This window comes from Equus przewalskii, chromosome 8 (assembly GCF_037783145.1).
Source record: "Equus przewalskii isolate Varuska chromosome 8, EquPr2, whole genome shotgun sequence".
NCBI classification, from domain to species: domain Eukaryota; kingdom Metazoa; phylum Chordata; class Mammalia; order Perissodactyla; family Equidae; genus Equus; species Equus przewalskii.
In genome coordinates, this window is record NC_091838.1 from 64343697 (window position 1) to 64364616 (window position 20920).

Genomic DNA, 20920 nt, shown 5'->3' on the forward strand with positions numbered 1-20920 from the left:
GGAAGTCCAGGACTGGGAAATCCTAACTGGGCAGTCTCCTGGAAGCAGGGGGAGGGGTGTGCCTCTGGTCTGCTGTGAACAGACACCGTAAACTCACTGGACCCCAGTAATTTAAGCAGTAAAATATGTGATTAGACCCCAGGTAGTCCAACTCAAACTAGGCACTGCTGCCTCAGTATTTATTTAAAAAATAGTAATAATCCACATAGATGCAGAGAAATTTATTGAGAGACAGGACAAATTTTGAAGCCATGGTATGTGCATTTCATGTGCATGAGAATAAAACAATTGTAAGTAACAGTTAAATCTTTGTTAATTAATTGTGGATTATCCATCAAATCTTTTTTCTGTTTGGCAGGGGAACAGTTGCCCTAAGCTAACATCTATTGCCAATCTTCCTTTTTTCTTCCTTTTAACTCTCCTAAAGCCCCAATACTAGTTGTGTATAGTTGTAAGTTCTTTGGGTTCTTCCATGTGAGCTGCAGCCCCAGCCTGGCTACTGACAGATGAGTGGTGTGGTTCCCTGCCGGAACAAAACCTGGGCTGCCAAAGCAGAGCTGGGTGAACTTTAACCGTGAGGCCATCAAGGCTGGCTCTATTAAGGTCATTTTTAACCTTGGTCTGGATTTAACTTTGGCCTACCCTTTCAAACTGTCCTGGTGACAAATTCATTAGCTAAGTTAAAATTAATATTGGCCTAAACAAAAACAATTAGTAAAATAAAATTATGAAAGAACTTTATCAAGCATCCCAAAACCAACTAGAAATTACTTGTAGTTTTCTAGTGAGTATTACCTGTGTCAGTATTCTCCATTATAGGGTCATAAACTGCTCTGTTAGTATTCTGCACGTAGGCTTGAGGATCAAATCCATTTCATCCCAAAGTGCATGTCTGTACCAGCCCAGCAACAGAAGCAATTATCAAGCCAATTTCATCAATGCAAACAACTAATTTAAATAACTGATAGCATGTAGTGACTTTCTTTTTTGATGGAAGGTTGAAAGTGGAGGGAAACTCATTTAAGAAATGACAAATTAAGTGAATAAATAATTCTCTTTTGGGAAACTATTACTATTTAGTTCTCAGAAAAACTTTTAAATTTATTAATGATTAGAAGATCAAACCCTAAATAAAGAAATGTAATTTTAAATATAAAAAAGGCAGAACTCTTTTTCTATAAATAAAATTGTATAGACACAGAGAGATACAAAATACAGGTAAAAACATTTTCTTTTGTCCTTGTTTACACTGTATGCATAATACAAACATAACTTGAAAGATAGAGAAATATCCTATTAAAGGAAAAAAAGAGCAGTAGTTTCTAAATGCTTAGGAGGAGGAGAAAAATGCCTCAAAGCAGTAGATGTTTATAAGTCTGAAATACAAATACATAAAAGAATCTTTCTCTTATAACTAGCAACTTTAGTCCCAAGGAACAGACTGTTGTTCTTTTAAGAAATGGGTCTTCTTGAGTTATAAACTTTAACACCGTTTTGCATCGAAGATCGAGAATATTTAGTGAGTAATGCACCTATGGTTTGCTTCTCGCCACACAAGTCTCTGTGGGAACAATACAAAATTAAATAGCATGAATATTTTAGGGCACATAACAGTCACAGTACTAATTTTTATCTCTTTCCCCTAAATCCATCCTTCCAAGCTTAAGGGTGTATGTATATGGGAGAGAGAGAAAATAGGGAGCGGTTACTAAGCCTTAATTGAAGTAGGCACATTATATGTACTAACTCATTTAACCTTCACAATAATAGTAGGAGTGATGTATTACTTAATCCTATATTAGATATGAAAAAACTGAGGCTCACGTAATAAAGGATAGAGCCAAATTTTGCAGCCATATCTGTGTGACTTCAAATTCCATGTTTTTCCCATTATATCACACAGCCTCCAAATTAGAAATACAAGCAATGTGATACAGAGGGGTCTAGACTCCACTAGAACCTGCATACTAGACTACCTGTGTGAGCTTGTCTAGGTTGCCTACCCCTGAATGTTAGCTTCCTCTTCTATAAGCCAGAGGAGAAGACTGTGAGTGGAACATAATGAGAGGAGGGAAGAATAGAAGGACATAAGCTGGTGAAGAGGCAAGGGCAAGATCATGTAGGTGCTTGAAGAACATGGAAAGGAGTTGTGATTTAATTCTAAGTATAATGGGAAGCCACGAGGAGGGTTTCAATCTTGGAAAAGCATAATGTGATCTAAGTTTTAAATAACGGAGGCAATGAGTTGATGATTATGGAAGCTGGGTGGTGAGTACATGGAGGGTTCATTATATTATGTTGTCACTTTTGAATGTTTAAAATTTTCCAAAATAAAAAGTTTAAAAATGGGGGTGAGGGGAAGGGGGCAAAAATAGAAGTAGAGAGACTAATTCAGAGGCAGGTACAAGAGCATCCATCAGGATTTGCTCATAGTTTGAACCAGGGGGTAAGAGAAGGAAAAGACAAGGATGATTCCTCGACTTTTTGCTTGAGTAACTGGATTAATGGTAGTGCTATTAACTGAGATGAGGAAAATGGGATTCGGACAGGAAGAATCAACAGTTCCGTTATGAGCATGTCAGGTTTGAAATTCCTATTAGATATCCAAGTGGAAATGTTAATTACGCAGCTAGATATTTAAGAATCTGAAGCTCAGGGAAAAGGTCAATATGAAGATAAAATGAGGCAGTCACTAAATTTAAATCCAGGCCTAATGAGGGGACCAAGGAAAAAAATATAAACAGAAGAGAAGATGGTCAAGAATAGGGTCCTAGGGGCCAGCCCCATGGCCAAGTGGTTAAGTTCATGCTCTCTGCTTTGGCGGCCCAGGGTTTCGCCAGTTTGGATCCTGGGTACAGACATGGCACCACTCGTGAAGCCATGCTGAGACGCTGTCCCACATAGCACAGCCAGAAGGACCTACAACTAGAATATACAACTATGTACTGGGGTGCTTTGGGGAGAAGAAGAAAGAAAGAAAAAAAAAAGATTGGCAACAGATGTTAACTCAGGTGCCAATCTTCAAAAAAAAAAAGAAGAATAGAGTCTTAGAGCACTCAGACATTTAAAGACTGGGAAGAAGAAGGAGACATCAGCAAGAAAGACAGAAAAGGAGCTGCCTCAGGGAGAGGGGAGGAAACCGGTGTGTTTCAAGTAGGAAGTGGTCCACTGCGTCAAACAGTGCTAAGAGGCCAAGTAAGCAAGGACAGACTACTGACCACTGATTGTAGGAAGATGGATATCCTTAGATTAAGGAGATGTCATTGGGTTAGGAAAGAATGGGAGACAAAGAAGCAGAAAGTGAGTACATAAACTTTTAGAAGGAATTTTCTTGTGAAGGAGAGCAGAAGACATGGGGTCCAGTAAGTTGTTGTTTTTTAAGATGAGCAATACTACAGAATACCATGTGTTCATGGGAATAATCCAGTAGACAGGTAGATGTTGATAATAGGGGGAAAGGGATAACTGGAGGAGACAACTCTTTAACAAGATTAGAGAGGATGGACGTAGCACAGAAGGAGGATTGGCCTTAGAAGCAGGGACAGTTTATGCATTATACAGGAGGGACTGCAAAGGAAGTGTGTGCAGACACAAGGAGGCTGGCAGATAAGGCACTGGGAAAGAAGTTATTCTTGTCTGCTTCTGTTTTCTCAAAAAACAAGGTCACAAGCTGAGGGTGAAGAGGAAACAGGAGGTATTGATGGTATAAAAGGGAAAAAGAAGACGTAAAGTGAGATCCAAGGGTAGAAGAGATTGATGAGGAAACAATGCCTTGCAAGGGACCCTGCTAAGTTAAGTTCTTAAGTTCTTAAACTTAAGACGACTTACATTCTTAAGTGAGACTGGCAAGCCCCAATGTGTATTTTTCTCCAGAAAATTTCAGCTGCCCAGGTGTTGGCATAGAGTAAGCATAAAGTTGAGTTTAATCTTTGTAGATTTTTGCCAGAGGGTATGACAAGAGGGAGAGAGGGCCAAGGGAGGAAAGCACGCACAGCAGAAGTTATAGAGACTGACCAGGGAATCCAATCTGGCTAAGAGAAGAGAGGACTTGAGAGGCGAGACCCAGTGAAGAGGCGGCAGTGTCTGTGGATTTGAGGTCCCGTAAATAGTAACTTCAGAGCTAATTTGTTCTTCTGCCACTTGGCATTTACCAAAATGTTAAAATAAGGCAGCAGGAAAGACAGAAAGTGGCAATCAGAGAGGGGTGCTTGCCTTGGAGTCATAGTGGGGTATATAGTCAGACTGTCCTTCTCAGAGCTGCAGGTTGCAGGGAGGGGAGCAGAGAAGTGGTTTTAGAAGCAATAGTAAGGAAGAAAGATAATGCACACCCCACCTCCAGGATCAGTAGCCATGGAGAATGATAGAGAAGACAACCACCACTTGAAAAAGTTTCAAAGGAAGCAGTATCCTCAGGGAATACTCCAAAAAAATGGTGTTGTAAGAATTAATAAATAAAAAGTAAATAAATAAATAATATATATAATATATAACAAGTAAATTAAAAAAGACACTTCATAAAAAGAATAACCCTCAAAATCCCTTTGGAATAAATTACTCACTGAATATATGGAGCAATATCTTCTTCTGTCCACTTCTCTCTTAGAGAGAATAGACTATTAAAACGCTCCTGATTGTCCTCAGGTAAATCATCTACTTTTAGCAAAAATATGATTTCTGGTCTTGAGTGTCTGTCCACCAAGGCTAAACCCTATAAGAGATGAGAAGAGAAAGGGCAGTTAAAGTCATGGTCTAATGTTTAAATATGACTAGTTCTTTTCTTCCTCTTTTTTTTCTCTCCAAAGCCCTAGTACATAGTTGTATACCCTAGTTGCTGCCACAGCATGGCTTGATGAGCAGTATGTAGGTCAGCGCCCAGGATCCAAACCAGCGAACCCTGTGCCACGGAAGCAGAGGACACGAACTTAACCATTACTCAGCCATGGAGCCGGCCCCTGACTCATTCTTTTACTTTTAGGTTTAGCTAAGCCCAAGGCATTTAAAATGTCAGCTACATGAAACTTACACAAACCACCCAGAGACTTACAAAAGCTTTTTTCATAAAAAGACCTCCTTTAAGCAGTGACTTCTTTTCCCTTCTATAATGTGGCTTTTACCACCATCAGTTTATCAAGACCGCTCTAGTTATAAAGGTCACCGATGAGCTGTCATTGCCAAATCCAGTGGGCCCTTTTCTTAGATTCATCTTGCTAGCCCTATTTTCTTTGTTAATGTTGATTACGCCTTCCTCTTTGAATCTCTCTCTCTCAAATCACTATCTCATCATTTTCCTAACTGATGTTGCAGTTCCCTGGGCCTCTAACCTAATCCTTCTACTTGTTTCACCCTCACTGTCCAGATAACCCCATCTAAACTTGTGACTTCAACTACCTCTTACTTGCTGATGATCGTAATAGTTGTATCCACAACTCAAACCTGCTTCCAAGCTCCAGACCTCTACGTCCAAACCTATATATGAACTCACATTGTGTTTGTCACCCAAACCTGTTCCAGTCCCACTATCCTAGGAAACCAGGAAACCTAGGCATCATTCTAGATTCCCTTACTCAAACCCCACACCTACGTGGTTACTAAATTCTATAGACTCTAAGGCCTCAAGATTTCTCTATCAGGGGCCAACCCGGTGGCATAGTGGTTAAGTTCACGTGCTCACTTCAGCAGCCCAGCGTTCACTGGTTCAGATCCTGGGCACAGACCTACACACCACTCATTAAGTCTTGCAGTGGCCGTGTCCCACATAGAAGAACTAGAATCACCTACAACTAGGATACACAACTATGTACTGGGGCTTTTGGGAGAAAAAAAAAGAGGAAGATTGGTAACAGATGTTAGCTCAGGGCTCATCTTCCTCACCAAAAAAAAATAATAATAATAAATGAGCAATCGCTTAGGCAAAAAAAAGATTTCTCTATCAATTTCCCAATACGGATTTCTTTGGTCAGTACTCTTTTAGTTAGGCGTATTCAAGTGCTGAGAGCCTGGACAGTTCTTCTTTTTCATAGTCCAATCAACCTTCCATCTATCCCTCCTCATTACTGTCATAGTGTTCTTTCCAAAGGCAAAACTCATCAGGTAGCTCTTCGAACTCATGTCACTAAATGGCTCCAAAGAGCTTTCTAGAAAGAGCTGAAATTCCTTCGCACAGTCCATAGCGTCCCTCACTAACTCATCATCACCTTTCACTCCAGTCATGCACCCCTACTAACAATGCCCCAACTTTTATACCTCCACAACCTGGAACATGCTTTCCTGGATTCTTATCTCTGCCCTTCCATCTAGAGAGTAAATACTTCATCTTTTCAAACTTGGCAGCTAAAACATCCATTCCTTCAGAAAATCACCCCTGATTCACCCGTCAGATGGATAAGTCCCTTTCCTTTGTTCCCATAATATCTCTGCATGCCCTTCCCATGGCACAGATCACTCTATATTGTCAGAACAAATTTATACAGTAATGTGTAGCCCCCATTGCCAGCCCCCAGGCTGAGGACATTGATGGCACCTTGTGTGATGTTTTCTCCTCAGCATCTAGCATAGTGCCCAGACATAAAAGGAACTCCGTAAATATTCAGCAAATATTCAGCAAATCCTTTCATTTAATACTTATTTAGCATATACTAAATGCCAGGCAGCATGCTATATATTGGCAAACAACAGTAAACAAAACTCTATCAAAGCAGAGAGTGGGGAACCACACAATTAAACGTTTTTCCAAAGCTAAGTGATAAGTGCCAGGAAGGAAAAATACAGGGTACTATGGAAGAGAAAAACAGGAGGGCTTTTTTTAGAGTGAAGGCCTCCTTGATGAAGTGACTCAAAGATGAGGAGGTATCCAGGTGAAATTAAAGATCATTCTAGAACAAAAAGGCTTTTGTGAAGGTTCTAAGGTAGGAGAGCACTTGATGATCTTGAAAATCTGAAAGAAGGCTGGTATGCAGTGAGCAGGAGAGGAAACAGCAAGAAATGAAGCCACAGGGAAGATCATGAAGATCTTTGGAGGCCAAGATACGAATTCTGGATTTTATATCTTAAATGCAATGGGCAACCATTAAAGTGATTTAAGCGAGACATTCTTCTAATCTGACTGGCATTTTTAAAAGATCATTCCAGGAACACCACAGAGAATAGATTGGAGGCAGGCAAAATTAAAAGTTCAGAAGGTCTGCTTAGAGATGCCATTGCTGTTCAGAGCCAGGAGATCACGACAGTTCAGACGAGGGTGGTGGTGGAGGAAATGGACAGAAATGGAATGAAATGAGATATCCTGAGTAGGAACCAGGATTAACTGTCAATGAGCCTGAGGGCTCTACTGAGGTGATGGAAATGTTCTAAAACTGGATTGTGGTGATGGCTGCATGATTCAGTAAATTTAGTAAAGCTTCTTTTTAAAAGGGTAAATTTTATGATATGTAAATTATACTTCAATAAAGTGTTGGGGTCTTTTTAAAAAGACATTGTGATGGAGTGAATGTACAGTGCACTCCTAATGGGTGTCTAGGAAAATAAATTGATTCCAAATTCAAGTCTAATACAAATTTTACTTCACCTAGTAATTAATGATAATCTGTTGAGTTATGGTAGTAGTCACTACTGCTATTACCTTAAGCTGATCAAGACTGGTTATCATTCCCTCAGGAACACTCTGTTGCCACACTTCTTGAAACTCGGTGAGATTGAATTTCACTGCATTCTGAAGCAGCATTTGTGCTGTTGCTCTGCATATTTTATCAGCACTCAATTCAAAATAAACTTCACCTACGGAAAAGGTATCATCAGATAGTTTCATATTGTCTTCTTACAATTAAATACAATGCTAATGTTTCCTTTTCCTCAATGCAATTTCTCAGAAGGAATTATATACAACTTACCTCCGACAACCCATGGAGTTATTTTTAACATGAACATACTTCTGAAAGGCATACCAATTTTTAACATACAAGAGTTAAAATACCCATTAGAATACTTTCAAAACCTTACCTTCCTCTATATATTTCTTTCCATAACATTCAAGACAGTGTTCAATCATTTCCCTGAAAAATATAAAACCCTCATTTGAAAAGTTACCATTTTTATACATATTTTAAACATCTTTTCTAACTAAAAACTAAGATATAAATTTGAAATTTGAGATACTAAGTGGGGCGGGCCTGGTGGCGCAGCGGTTAAGTTTGCACATTCCACTTCAGTGGCCTGGGGTTCACCAGTTCAGATCCTGGGTGTGGACATAGCACCACTTGGCAAGCCATGCTGTGGTAGGCATCCCACATAGAAAGTAGAGGAAGATGGGCACAGATGTTAGCTCAGGGCCAGTCTTCCTCAGCAAAAAGAGGAGGATTGGCAGCAGTTAGCTCAGGGCTAACCTTCCTCAAAAAAATAAATAAATAAAAGTAAATTAAATAAATAAATAAATATTAGCTATTTAAAAAAAAAAAGAAATACTACGTGATTTTGGTTGCCAAGTAAAACTTTACATTAGGAACCAACTAAAATATACTGGGAAGCTAATCTGAGCCAGGCCCCATGCTAAACATTTTTACATGAATTATGTAAGCATGCATTTATTATTATAAAATAGCTTAAACATAATTATTTCTTTATATTTTTTTATAGCGGAAAAAAAAAAGATGATGCTCATTTATTCACCCCAGTGACTAAAATTCCCAAGTCCTGATCAGATGTGTATTTTCTGAATTTCTATAGGATATCAAAATATAAATAGTCTATGCCCTGGGTTTAGTTCCACCCTGGAAAATAATATTCTTCCCCTTCAGGAAATCTGGAGGGACAGTGATTAAGATACTTACTCTGGTTCCAATGGTCCAAGTTCCTGAAGGCACGTATTCAAAGGAACTCTACTAAAAGACCAAGATTCAGAATCCACAAGCTGAGTTATATGATTCAGAAGTTTCATCTCATAATCAAATTCAAGAATCCTCCAATAACCTACAAATTCCAAAAGTTATATTTACCAAAGAAGATTTTAAGCAAACTAATTGGCTAACACTGATAAAGCAGCAGCATACTCTTGCCCACTGCAAAAAAGAGACACTAAAAGTCTTCGTTTTCTTTATAAACAATGCTGCTTTTTCTGCTTTTCTCCCAATCATTACAAATTGCGTCTTGTGGGAGATCAAGTGGGTTTTAGACAGTACTTTACATATGACTAACACTCTGACTGTTTTCAAGTATTTGAATATTCAATTATTTCAGAATAATCTTATCAGTCTAAGTGGAAACATGGAAATCTGTAGCTGGTAGTCTCCACTGTGAGGAACTGCCATGATTATAGCTCTCAGCTCAAGCTATCTTGCAAAGGCGTTCCCATGCTCATAAACAAGTCTAGATCATTCAAGAGACAGTAGACTCAGAAGTACTATGTGGACCAGTGGCAAAATATAGGCCGGGCATCAAAATACCTTTCCCTGTTCCCATGAAAGATTCTGAAATGCCATCTTATAATGGAAGGCACTACCACCACCCCTGGAGAAACAAATCAAGTACACATCCACCATTTCCAAGGCAGAATGTTGCTATCCTTATTCTGAAATAATAAAGGCAACAGTAAATAATGGAACATGTGATTTAAAGCTAAGAAAGAAAGCTAGGAATAATCTATGCACCACCCGCCTACACATCAAAATTTTATCCATCCCCACACAATAAGTGAATAATGTAGAATAAATGAATAAAATCCATTGGTTTCTTTTTTAACCTTAACATTCATAGTACCCATATACCATACTTATTAGCAACAGGCATCCATAATTAAAAACTTTATTTCCAAGCCGGCCCCATGGCCAAGTGGTTAAGTTCACGCTCTCCCCTTTGGCAGCCCAGGGTTTCACTGTTTCGGATCCTGGGCGTGGACATGGCACCACTCATCAAGCCATGCTGAGGCGGCATCCCACATGCTACAACTACAAGGACCCACAACTAAAAATACACAACTGTGTACCAGGGGGCTTTGGAGAGAAATAGGAAAAATAAAATCTTTAAAAAAAAACTTTATTTCCTATGCTTAGGACCAAATGTGTCTCAAGGAACAAGAAAGAACTAAGTGCTTCTAGTTAGTTCTAAAGTCATGTACAGTTGCTTTACTCTGCAGAATTTGCCACATTTGAGAGTTAAGGTCTCACAAAAGCTAATCTTGCTTGGAAGATTGTGAGCAGTTGAACAGTACATCTACCAACCCATGCCAATTTCCTTCTTCCTATCACACGGTTGAAGAATTAAGCTGCTTCTCTGGGCAAGCTTAAGAGGGCTGAAAAATGCACGAAAACATCTACTCAAGTAGTACTGCAGGCCTAGATGCTGAAAAAAAAGCTCCAGTTCCAGAAGTTAGTCAAAACGCTGAAGAAGATACTACTGGGCTTCTCCGTCAACCCCTGAGACCAACACACACTACTATATCTTTTACACAGATTTATTATATAAACTACTTAACACATGTTCAAGAATATGTTGAGTTATCACAAGAAGAAACACAGTCCCATCTTCCAAGCAATTTGGAAATACAATGAGGTTATTAAATTAATTCTGAATCAGGAGTTCAAGTACCTCGGTTCTATGCCTTATCCTACCACTAACTCAACACATAGCCCTGGACAAGTCAGTTTCCCTTCCTCATCTATTAAAAACAACATTGAGATTAGGCTACTTGATATCTAAGACCTTTCTAGATCTAACATGGTTCTTCTATTACCACTTAATCCAAAGAAAAAGACCTGTAAGGAGTGGTTAAAGTCACTGGGTGCAGACTGACCTCCTCAGCAAAGATGATCACATGTAATCTCTATCCCACACCCCAAAGTACAAACATTATCATCTTTGAGCCCAAAAGAAGATTAAATATACAATATGCAAAGGGTGAAGATGTCCAAAAACTTCCCTCTCTCATATTACACCCAATTCCATCATTATTAATAATAATAGTAAATAATGCTACCTCCAATCTCACAGGCATTTAGAACTTGTAATCGGGCCATTATTTCTTCCTCACTTGCCTGAATTTGATTAAGCAAATCTTCGGTTGTATACTGAAACAAGAAAAAGAAAACATTTTAAGGGCTTTGAAGAATATTTTTTAGACTTACTGAATTTTTTTGGGTGTCTGTGAGGAAGATTCACCCTGAACTAACATCCGTTGCCAATCCTCCTCCTTTTTTTTTTTTGCTTCAGAAAGATTAGCCCTGAGCTAACATCTGTGCCAATCTCCCTTTACTTTGTATATGGGATGCCTTCACAGCACGGCTGATGAGCGGAGTAGGTCCAGACCTGGGATCCGAACCTGTGAACCCAGGCCTTGGAAGCAGAGCGTGCAGAACTTTAACCACTTGGCCATGGGGCCAGCCTCTGGACTTATTGAATTTTGGGGAATAAATACATAGAACAGATTAAGGCAATATTTATATACTAGCTCAGTTTCTTTTGTTAATGTGTAATGATTACTACACAAAATCAGTGAATATCTTAGAAGAAAATAAAACATATGGGTAAATCTTTGTGATGTCAGATTTGGCAATGGTTTCTTAGAAATGATACCAAAAACACAAAAGAAAAAATGATAAATTGGACTTTTTCAAAATGAAAAACTTTTGTACTTCAAAACATCATCAACAAAAAAGGACAAATATTGTATGATTCCTCTTACATGGGATATTTAAAGTAGTCAAATTCACAGAGACAGAAAGTAGAATAGTGGTTGCCAGAGGCTGGAAGGCAAAGGAGATTGAAGAATTAGTATCTAATGGGTACAGAGTTTCAGCTTGGAAAGATGATAAACTTCTGTAGATGGATGGTGGTGATGGTTGCAGAACAATGTGAATGTACTTAATGCCATAGAACTATACACATAAAAATGGTTAAAATGGTAAACTTTATGTTATGTACATTTACACAATTAAAAGAAAATCAAGGGGGCCAGCCCCGGGCCGAGTGGTTAAGTTCATGTGCTCCGCTTCGGCAGCCCAGGGTTTCGCTGGTTCGGACCCTGGGGGCAGACCTAGCACCGCTCATCAAGCCATGCTGAGGCAGTATCCCACATGCCACAACTAGAAGGACCCACAACTAAAAATATACAACTACTACTGGGGGGCTTTGGGGAGAAGAAGGAAAAATAACAATTTTTTTAAAATTTTTAAAAATCAAGAAAGTGATGGGCCAGCCTGGTGGCACAGCAGTTAAGTTCACACGCTGCACTTCGGCGGCCTGGAGTTCACTGGTTTGGATCCCAGGTGCGGACCTACACATGGCTTATCAAGCCACATGGTGGCAGGTGTCCCACATATAAAGTAGAGGAAGATGGGCACAGATGTTAGCTCAGGGCCAGTCTTCCTCAAAAAAAAGAAAGGAGGATTGGAGGTGGATATTAGCTCAGGGTTAATCTTCCTCAAAAAAAAAAAAAATCAAGCAAGTGAAAAGACAATCCATAGAATGGGAGAAAAATTTTTGCATATTATATATCTGAGAAGGGACTTGTATTCAGACTGTATAATGAACTCCCTTACAACTCAGTAATAAAAAGACAAATAACCCAATTAAAAATTGGGCAAAGTTCTTGAATAGACATTCTCCAAAGATAGATAAATAGTCAACAAGCACAAGAAAAGATGCTCAACATCATTAGTCATTAGGGAAATGCACATCAAAACCACAGTGCGACCACTTCAAACCAACTAGGATGGATATAAAAAAGATAATAAACAAGTGTTGTCAAGGATGTATAGAAATTAGAACCCTTATACAATGGGAATGTAAAACGGCGTCATCACCTTGGAAAACAGTCTGGCAGTCCCTCAGAAGGTTATGTAGAGTCACCCCATGACCCATCAATTCCATACACAAGAGAAATGAAAACATAGGTGTACTAGAAACTTGTACATGAATGTTCACAGCACTGTCAGTCATAATAAGCAAAAAGCAGAAATTACCCACACGTCCATCAACTGATGAATGGATGAATAAAATGTGGTATGTCCATAAAATGGGGTATTATTCAGCAATAAAAAGGAATAAACTGATATATGCTACCACATGAATGAACCTTGAAAACATCATGCTAAGTGAAAGAAGCCAGTCAGAAAAGGCCACATATACATAATTCTATTCACATGAAATGTCCAGAAGAGACAAATCAATAGACACAGAAAGTGGATTACTGGTTGCCTAGGGGTGAGGTGGGAAAGCTAACAGTTAAAGGGTACAGAGTTTCTTTTGGGGGTGATGAAAATGTTCTAAACTTCATCATGGTAATGATTACACAACTCTGTGAATGTACTAAAAAGCGTTGGATTATACATTTTAAAATGAGTGAATTGTTTGGTATGTGAATTATATCTCCAAAAAGCTGTTACAAAAAAAAACAAGGAAATCAGTCAGTCAATGAAGAAAAAGAGAACCTCTAATACAAATATGGTCTTCAGAATACCAGTTGAGTGCTATCATTTTGAGTTACATTAAAAACTTCAAAAAGTTTTTTACTTCGTTTATAAATATTTTTCCATACTTCAGGAATTAGTCAATTCTGATATTAGAGTAAGAATACTTTTCATTTCCATAACACCTTTTCTCAAGAGCCCTTAATTATAATTTTTAACTAAATAAAAAGCAATTCAACGGGCCGGCCCCGTGGCCAAGTGGTTAAGTTCACGTACTCCACTTAAGTGGCCCAGGGTTTCGTTGGTTTCGATCCTGGCACGGACATGGCACCGCTCATCAGGCCATGCTGAGGTGGTGTCCCACATAGCACAACCAGAGGCATTCACAACTAGAATATACAACTATGTCCTGGGGGGTTTGGGGGAGAAGAAGAAGGAAAAGAAAAAAGAAGAAGAAGATTGGTAACAGATGTTAGCTCAGGTGCCAATCATTAAAAAAAAAACAGTAATTTAACCTCTAAAAAACTATTATTTCATAGTCAGGAACATGAGACGCTTTCAGCTGTACAATCATCACCAGGATAGCTAGGATTTGCTTGAAAATACTCCAGAAAAAGAAAAAAAAAAGGTAGGAGGAAGCAAGGGGATAGAGAAAAATGAGAATAACAGAATATTAATAAATGTTCAACTGAGTGATGAATATATAGGGATCTTTCTGTTTGGGTATATGTTTGAAATTTTCACAATATAAAGTTTTAAAAGGAAAAATGTCACCATTAAGTGCCTCTAATTATAGTTCTATTCTTAAAATTCCAAATAAAACAATGAAAATAATAGTCTTACTTTTGAGTGAGTTGAGTCCTTTTCTTTTTGAGTGTCAGGTCCTTCATAGGTATTTTCCATCAAAAGTTTCTTTAGCTTCTTTAATTTGGGTCTACATCTTCTTAATTCCCAATAATTATTAGAAAAACCAAAGATCTAGAAGTTACAAATATATCATAACCTCTTAGGGGCCATTCTCAAAGAAAATTTCATACAAAATTTCAACCAACCCATCTGCCCTCAACAAGAAGCAAGAAAAGGGAGCCAAGGTCTTCTGCTTTCTGTTGAGAAGGCACCCATCCAGCCATGTCAAGCAGATGGATGAGCATCTTCAGGAAACATCTTTTGAAACCCCGAGAAGACACTGTCAATATAGTGAGAACTGATAACTAAGCTCCATATCTCAAGTACATTCTGGAAACTAGAGTATTCCCAAAAAAGAATGACCAGGATAGTGACACTTCTGCAAGTCAGGTGGAAACAAGAGAAAATGAGTATTTTTAGGCCAAAATAACAGAAAATAAATAAGAGACATTATCACAGTCTTCAAATAATGAAGGGATATTAAAGAGGGGGTAGCCTTGTGCTGTGTTACTCATGATGTCAAAACTAAGCAGAAGTTAAGGAAGAGAGACTTCTATTCAGTGCAAGAACTTTCAACTATTTAGAACTGCAGCTAATTCCTTATTGGACATGTGAAACAGGGAGAGGCCTACCCCTCAAAGACATCCGGTTGATAGTGGCTAAATGATGGCTAAATATCCGTTATCCCTCTCTGTATCTTCAGGACTTGTCCAGTGTCTAGCTCTTAGAGCTGTCCAATAAGTGTTTCACATGAAAGAAGGAAAAAAACGCTGAACTGGATTATCCCTGAGGTGCCTTCCAACTCTAAAATGGCAGGGGATGCTTCTAAACTCAAACTAGCATAAGTCCTGATTGACAAGACAAGGCCCAGAGCCTGATGGAGATGCTTCTGAATCTAAGATCTTCAAATGAGGAGCTTAAGGACCAAACTAGAAAGAGTGACTTCCATAATTCACAAATTGGCAGCCTGCTGGCTATATCCAACACACAGATATTGGGGTAAGCTTTTGTGTTGGAAGAAAGTGGGGTTTAGTACAGAGTTTAAACTATGTGCCAACATTGAAAAATTAGAAGATTGTGCCACCAAAATCTAAATTTCAGGCTTTACTTGGAAAAAAGAAATCAGAAGATCTAGCAATGCGAGGCCTGCTCTCCCACAAGGCCAAGTAGTGGCCACCCACCTACTTGGAGCCTGTGCTCTCCAATTTGCCATAGACCCCACCATTCCCTATTACTCCTGAGACTGGGCATCCACCACCATTTTTCAATGCCAGCCTGCTTTGCTCATGTGCATTCCTTACCTAGCCCTTTTAGGCATGTGACGTGCAATCACAGATTAAAACTTTGTTTAGTAGATCTTTATTAAGTTTTATTCAGTCTCAGTACACAGAATTCCCATCACGAGAGCTCACAGGTACTCACAGATGTTGTTTTACTCTCATAAAAACAGCTAGGTGACGAAAAAATAATATCTTTTACTAAAAGATCAACTGCCAATATTTCTAATTAATTACAATGAAAGACATAACCCTACAAAAGCCAAAATACAATATCTACTGGAAGTTCTTCTGTTCTAGCAACATCATATGAATCACGGAAATTTCCCAGTATTTTCCCTTATTTCTATTTAAGTTCTATCATTAAGGAAGTAGTTGGCCTAAAGTCATTCTACAGAATTAATGGCTGTGCTTTGATTGTTGTACATGTAACAATCTAGCCAGGATGGAGAGTTTTGTTTGGTATTTGTCATCAGTAGTCTCCAATATAATTAAGAATTTGTTATACATAGCTATAGATAGTAATGAATGAAACCAACTGCAAAGCTGAGAAATATATTTCCCTCAAAAACTCAAATTTCCTCATTTCTCTGCCTCAATAAACATCACATAATGCACTAGCCACAGTTTGAGGGAGTCTCCTTGCAAAACATATCCACAGCAAAACTTACTAAAAATAAACAAAATTTTTAGAACGAATCACCTAATCACAAATTTCTATGTTGCAGAAAATGATCAAGTTGTCTGGGACTTAAAATAGGGAAAATAAAGACAACTTCACAAGCCTCCAAACCAAAAAAAATAAATAATGCTGAGAAATTTCAAATTTCATTCGAGAACTTCTCAGATTCCCTGTGATAACACATTTCATACCTAAAGTTTTTAATTAAAGGCAAGATTAGCACATGTTGTCATTCTCATATAAATCAGGAGACAGAAAACCGTACCTCAGTGTGAATAATGTCAGAGTGTGTTTCTTCCATCTTCAGCTGGTCTGGAGTTTTACAACCAGGGATAAAAAGCAACATATTGGAAGTGTCTGCTATTTTCAGGTCATATGTTTTGTCTTGACTGCACAGCACAGCCTGCTCATCTTTATCACCACGAATCACAAGACTGCAGGAAAATGAGGGAAGAAAATACATGGTTTACTGAGACACCAACGATGTATATCTTCATTATAAACCGTTCCAAAATCCTCTAGGCTTGCACAGTTTAAAATTAAGTCTTGAGACTGTGTCTGGCCCCTGCTGTCACAGCCCTGGCACAATGATGGGCTCCACAGAGCAAGGACTGGACCAGTTGAGAGCCAGAGGGGCACCAGGTGGCCTCACTAAGGAAAAATAACTCAACATGAGCAAGAAAGATCCAAAGAGGCCAACAGGCCAAAGGTCACCACATGGCATCTTCATGCAAACTGCCGGGAACAGCAAAAGACAAAGCAGCCAGAAGCTTCTGTCAAGATGTCACAATTTTCTAAACCATACTAAAGTAGTACTTATCAAATTTAGGCATAGCACCTTAAGGAATCTTGTTAAAAAGCAGAACGAGGGGCCAGCCCTGAGGCCAAGTGGTTAAGTTCACAAGCTCCCCTTCAGTGGCCCAGGGTTTCGCTGGTTTGGATCCTGGGCACAGATCGATCATAGCATGGATGGGATCATAGTGCCACTCATCAGGACATGCTGAGGCGGTGTCCCACATAGCACAACCAGAAGGACCTGCAACTAGAATATACAACTATGTACTGGGGAGCTTTGGGGAGAAGAAGGAAAAGAAAAAGCAGATCAAGATTCAGCAGGTCTGGGATGGGACCTAGAATCCTGCATTTCTAACAAGCTCCCAGAAGATGACCAAGCTACTGGCCCTGGTACCCACCCAAGAGTGGTTTTTCTTGGTTCATTCTGAGTACCCCCAATATCAAAGGAGCACATCCTGGCCTAACCATCAGCTATGTTGCAAAGAAAGTGGGACCTTGTAAAAAGGCTGCAATGCTGAATGAAAAAAGACATGTTTACAACCTAGACTAAGCGAAGACTCTGACAAAGGCAGTTTATCACAGGTGAAAAAAATCAAGAAGGATGAAAGTGAGGAGGATGAGGAGGAAGAAGACTAAAGACAAAGATGATGGAGATGACAACAAAGGAGTTGGTCCTAGTGGTTTTCCTGGCCTATAAAGCCTTTAATTCTCCTGTACACAATTCACTTCTTTTAAATAAATAATAAAAAACCTGAAATAGAAGGCTGTGCAAACATTTTTTAAAAACTAAGACTTCATTTAACTGAAAAGAATAAAAGAGGTTTTTTACTTTCCTGGTGCTAACAACAATTAATAGTCCCAAGTACCTACTTTTTAACAATTATTTCTAAATTGCACTATCCCTGCTTTGAAATACTTGGTTTAGAACAACTACCCCTCCCCCTGCAAAAAAATCTTAAAACACACTTTTCCACAGTTTAAAACACACGGCCGCCCCGTGGCCGAGTGGTTAAGTTCGTGCGCTCTGCTTCGGAGGCCCGGGGTTTCGCCAATTCAAATCCTGGGCGAGGACATGGGACCACTCATCAGGCCATGCTGAGGTGGCATCCCACATGCCACAACTAGACGGACCCACAACTAAAAAAAAAAAACACAACTATGTACCTGGGGGCTTTGGGAGAAAAAGGAAAAAAATAAAATCTTAAAAAAAAAGAAAAAAAAACACGTTTCCAGGTCCTTCTGGTTTTTGCCGGCTAAATTAACTATCGCTAGACAAAAAGAAGGTCTCCACACCTGAAGTCCTTTCTCAAACCTCTGCCAGCTCAGCTAGGATGAAAACCGCTGTGTGTCAGCTCCCTTAAAGATACTCTGTGGCGAGCATCTGAAAACTGGCCAGTTAACTGTAATACTGTTGATGAGTAAAATATGAGGACTGAAAGACAGCCTAAAGGGTTCAATTAAAGGAAGCTACAAGAGAACAAACTACCTAATAAAACACAGATGTTGGAGGAACAACAGGACAGAAGACAATCAAACCAAAGCGCCTAACTCCTAATTGCCAGGCGTTGGGACTGCACGAGGTTCAGAGAGAGAATGATTCTCTAGACTTCTCCTTTGACTATGTTTTCTAACTCGTGGTCTTGCAGCAAATGTGAGGCTGACCTAGAGTTAGAAACAGCTTCAGATCCCCACTGAGAGACCCCAAGCAAGTCTGATTTTTGAGGGTCTCCCACAATGACCATGTCTGTAAAACGGCTTTAAACTTATTCCCTTACAGTACTACCTATTTTCTGAGTAAAATAAATAGATGTAGAAGGCAAGAAGAACTCTGTAAACATTAGATATTACCATTGGATTGTAAGGTAGAATGGCAAAGTGACCTGTGCAGTCCCTGGCATCTTCAAAACTTCACTGAGGTTATATATCTTGACTTGTTTCCGCTAACACAGGCCTCCAAGATCAGCTGGACCAGTGCTATTTATCACCTCAGTCCAGCTAACCGGAAGGCCTAGCAGTGATGTGGAATTCTCAGGAAAAGGCAGCGTGCTGGGATCAGGCCACCAGCCAGCTGTGACCCCCCTCCCCGTCAAATCACTGCACCTCTCTGGCCCAGTTTCCTGATACTGCGTTTCTCCGCGGGGCAAATCAGAAGATAGCTGGCACCAGGCTGGAGGCGCAGCCGACCTGGGCCCCGGCGCACCTGTGTCCTGCCTCCAGCTGCTGGCACAGCGCGGGCTCCAGCTCCAGCAGGCAGAAGTCACCGCCGCCGGCGCCGCTGGCCCGGGGGCCGAAGCCCAGGCAGTGCACCGCAGGCAGCAGCTCGGCCGCGTTCAGCTTGGCGATCTGCAGCGTCGCGTCCACCTCCTCTCGGGTCCTCTTCATCGCTGCAAGGAGTTGAAGGCCGTAGGTTTAGTGCGCGCGACCCAAGCTCCCGGAGCTGCCGGGACCCTGTGAAACGTACACGAAATAGAATAGAGGCTGTTTCAAAAGCGCGCCAAGCTGGCAGGAGGCGGGTTTCCGGGGCGGAGCGCGCCGCGGGCGCGTCCGGGGGAAAGTTCAAAAGCTTCGCGGGGTTCGAGCCCCGCTGTGGTCTGGTCACCCTAGGCTGAGCTGCGGCTCCTGGAAAGAAATCTGGCTTCCCCGGGGCCGTCTCTTCCCCGGAGCAGAGCTGCGGCCTAGTGGGGCGCCACTCGGAACCCTCACCCACCCCTTCCGCTGCTCGCTCCGCCTACCTACCCCCTCCACGTTTCCAGACAATGCCCCCATTTCCTCGCAGTCAAGAGTCTCGTCTTCTGCCAGTGGTGGGCTCAGTGATAAGCACTTTGCATACGTGAACCCTTCACTACAGCACTGTAAGGTGGGCCCCTGTTCATCTCCTTTTGCAAATGAGGACGCAAGCTCCATCCCATGGTCGCACAGCCAGGAGGTGGCAAAAGTCTGATTCCAGCCTGGCCTACAGCTCTAAAATCATCCTGCCGGGTTTTCACGCTGTGTCGGTCCTTTTATCAGACTCCACACTCCCAAGTGTTCTTCGCACACACTACAGTCGAACCTACGGGTGCCCCTGTACTTCTCATGTTTGTGTGGATCTATTTCTTTTTTCAATTTCATCCATCATTTAAAAATTAGGAGAGTTTCCACTAACCTTTTGATTTATCTTCGTTTTAAAGAAATCAGGATATCTAGCAACATGAAAGTCATATTTCTACATAGCAACGGTGAGCTGGAGCAATGGCTTCACGGTTCTCTCCAGACCTGTGCCAGGCTCTCTCAATCTGGAAACTCATATCCTTCATTTCTGAGAAATTTTCTTACATGATTTCCTTGATATCCCCTCCTCACACCCCCAGGTTTTCTGTTCTGTATTTCTGAAACATTTCTGGGCTTTGTTAAATAAACATGAACGTTTCAATGTCAAATATTCGGTTTTAGAAAGATCTTTCAGGTTGCAGTTCGAAGTATAGTTCAGAAAAAAAATGAGGCTTAAACCAGTCAGAGCAGATAGAACGATATTTAAATAGACAAGGCCAGAACTAATTGGCAAGGCCTTGAACTGATTCTAGGGCACCAGGACAAAGAGGAGCAGCGAGAAATAAGAAATATTCAGAAAGTAGAACAGATGGACCTTGTTGACAACGTGGAGAGTGAGAAAGAAGAGTTGAGAAAGAATACGAGAATTATGACCTAGGCAACTGAGAGGGTCTTAGTTCCCTAAAAGTTGTGAAAGTATACTAGGAAATCATTGGATTATTTGAAGCAGGGGAGTGATACAATCAGATTTAGATTTTTAAAAGATTATTTGCTAAGACTAATGGGTGACACTTTGATGAGGAATGGGATATTTACATAGAGTCAAAGTGTCTACC

At 40.2% G+C, this 20920-nt stretch overlaps 1 protein-coding gene across 1 annotated transcript; it reads right to left on the reverse strand.

Moving 5' to 3' along the window:
* Window positions 1-206: 206 nt before the first annotated feature.
* Window positions 207-19993, reverse strand: DSCC1 (DNA replication and sister chromatid cohesion 1). The gene is made up of 10 exons (XM_008514737.2): window positions 19791-19993; window positions 19255-19502; window positions 16525-16693; window positions 14238-14372; window positions 10964-11054; window positions 8823-8961; window positions 7996-8048; window positions 7619-7773; window positions 4560-4708; window positions 207-1561 (listed from the first exon to the last, which is right to left on the reverse strand). The coding sequence occupies exons 2-10, from the start codon at window positions 19434-19436 to the stop codon at window positions 1453-1455; spliced, it is 1182 nt and encodes a 393-aa protein (XP_008512959.1). The 5' UTR covers window positions 19437-19502; window positions 19791-19993; the 3' UTR covers window positions 207-1452.
* Window positions 19994-20920: the final 927 nt, after the last annotated feature.

What these genes read in the sequence shown, in the direction of transcription:
- DSCC1 (XM_008514737.2), bottom strand. Translation starts at nt 19,436, where the DNA reads ATGAAGAGGACCCGAGAGGAGGTGGACGCGACGCTGCAGATCGCCAAG. An exon ending in CTGACATTATTCACACTGAG is followed by an intron (nt 14,373 to 16,524) that starts GTACGGTTTTCT and finishes TGTAACTTCTAG; the next exon opens with ATCTTTGGTTTTTCTAATAA. An exon ending in CTTGGACCATTGGAACCAGA is followed by an intron (nt 8,049 to 8,822) that starts GTAAGTATCTTA and finishes TATATTTTTCAG; the next exon opens with GGAAATGATTGAACACTGTC.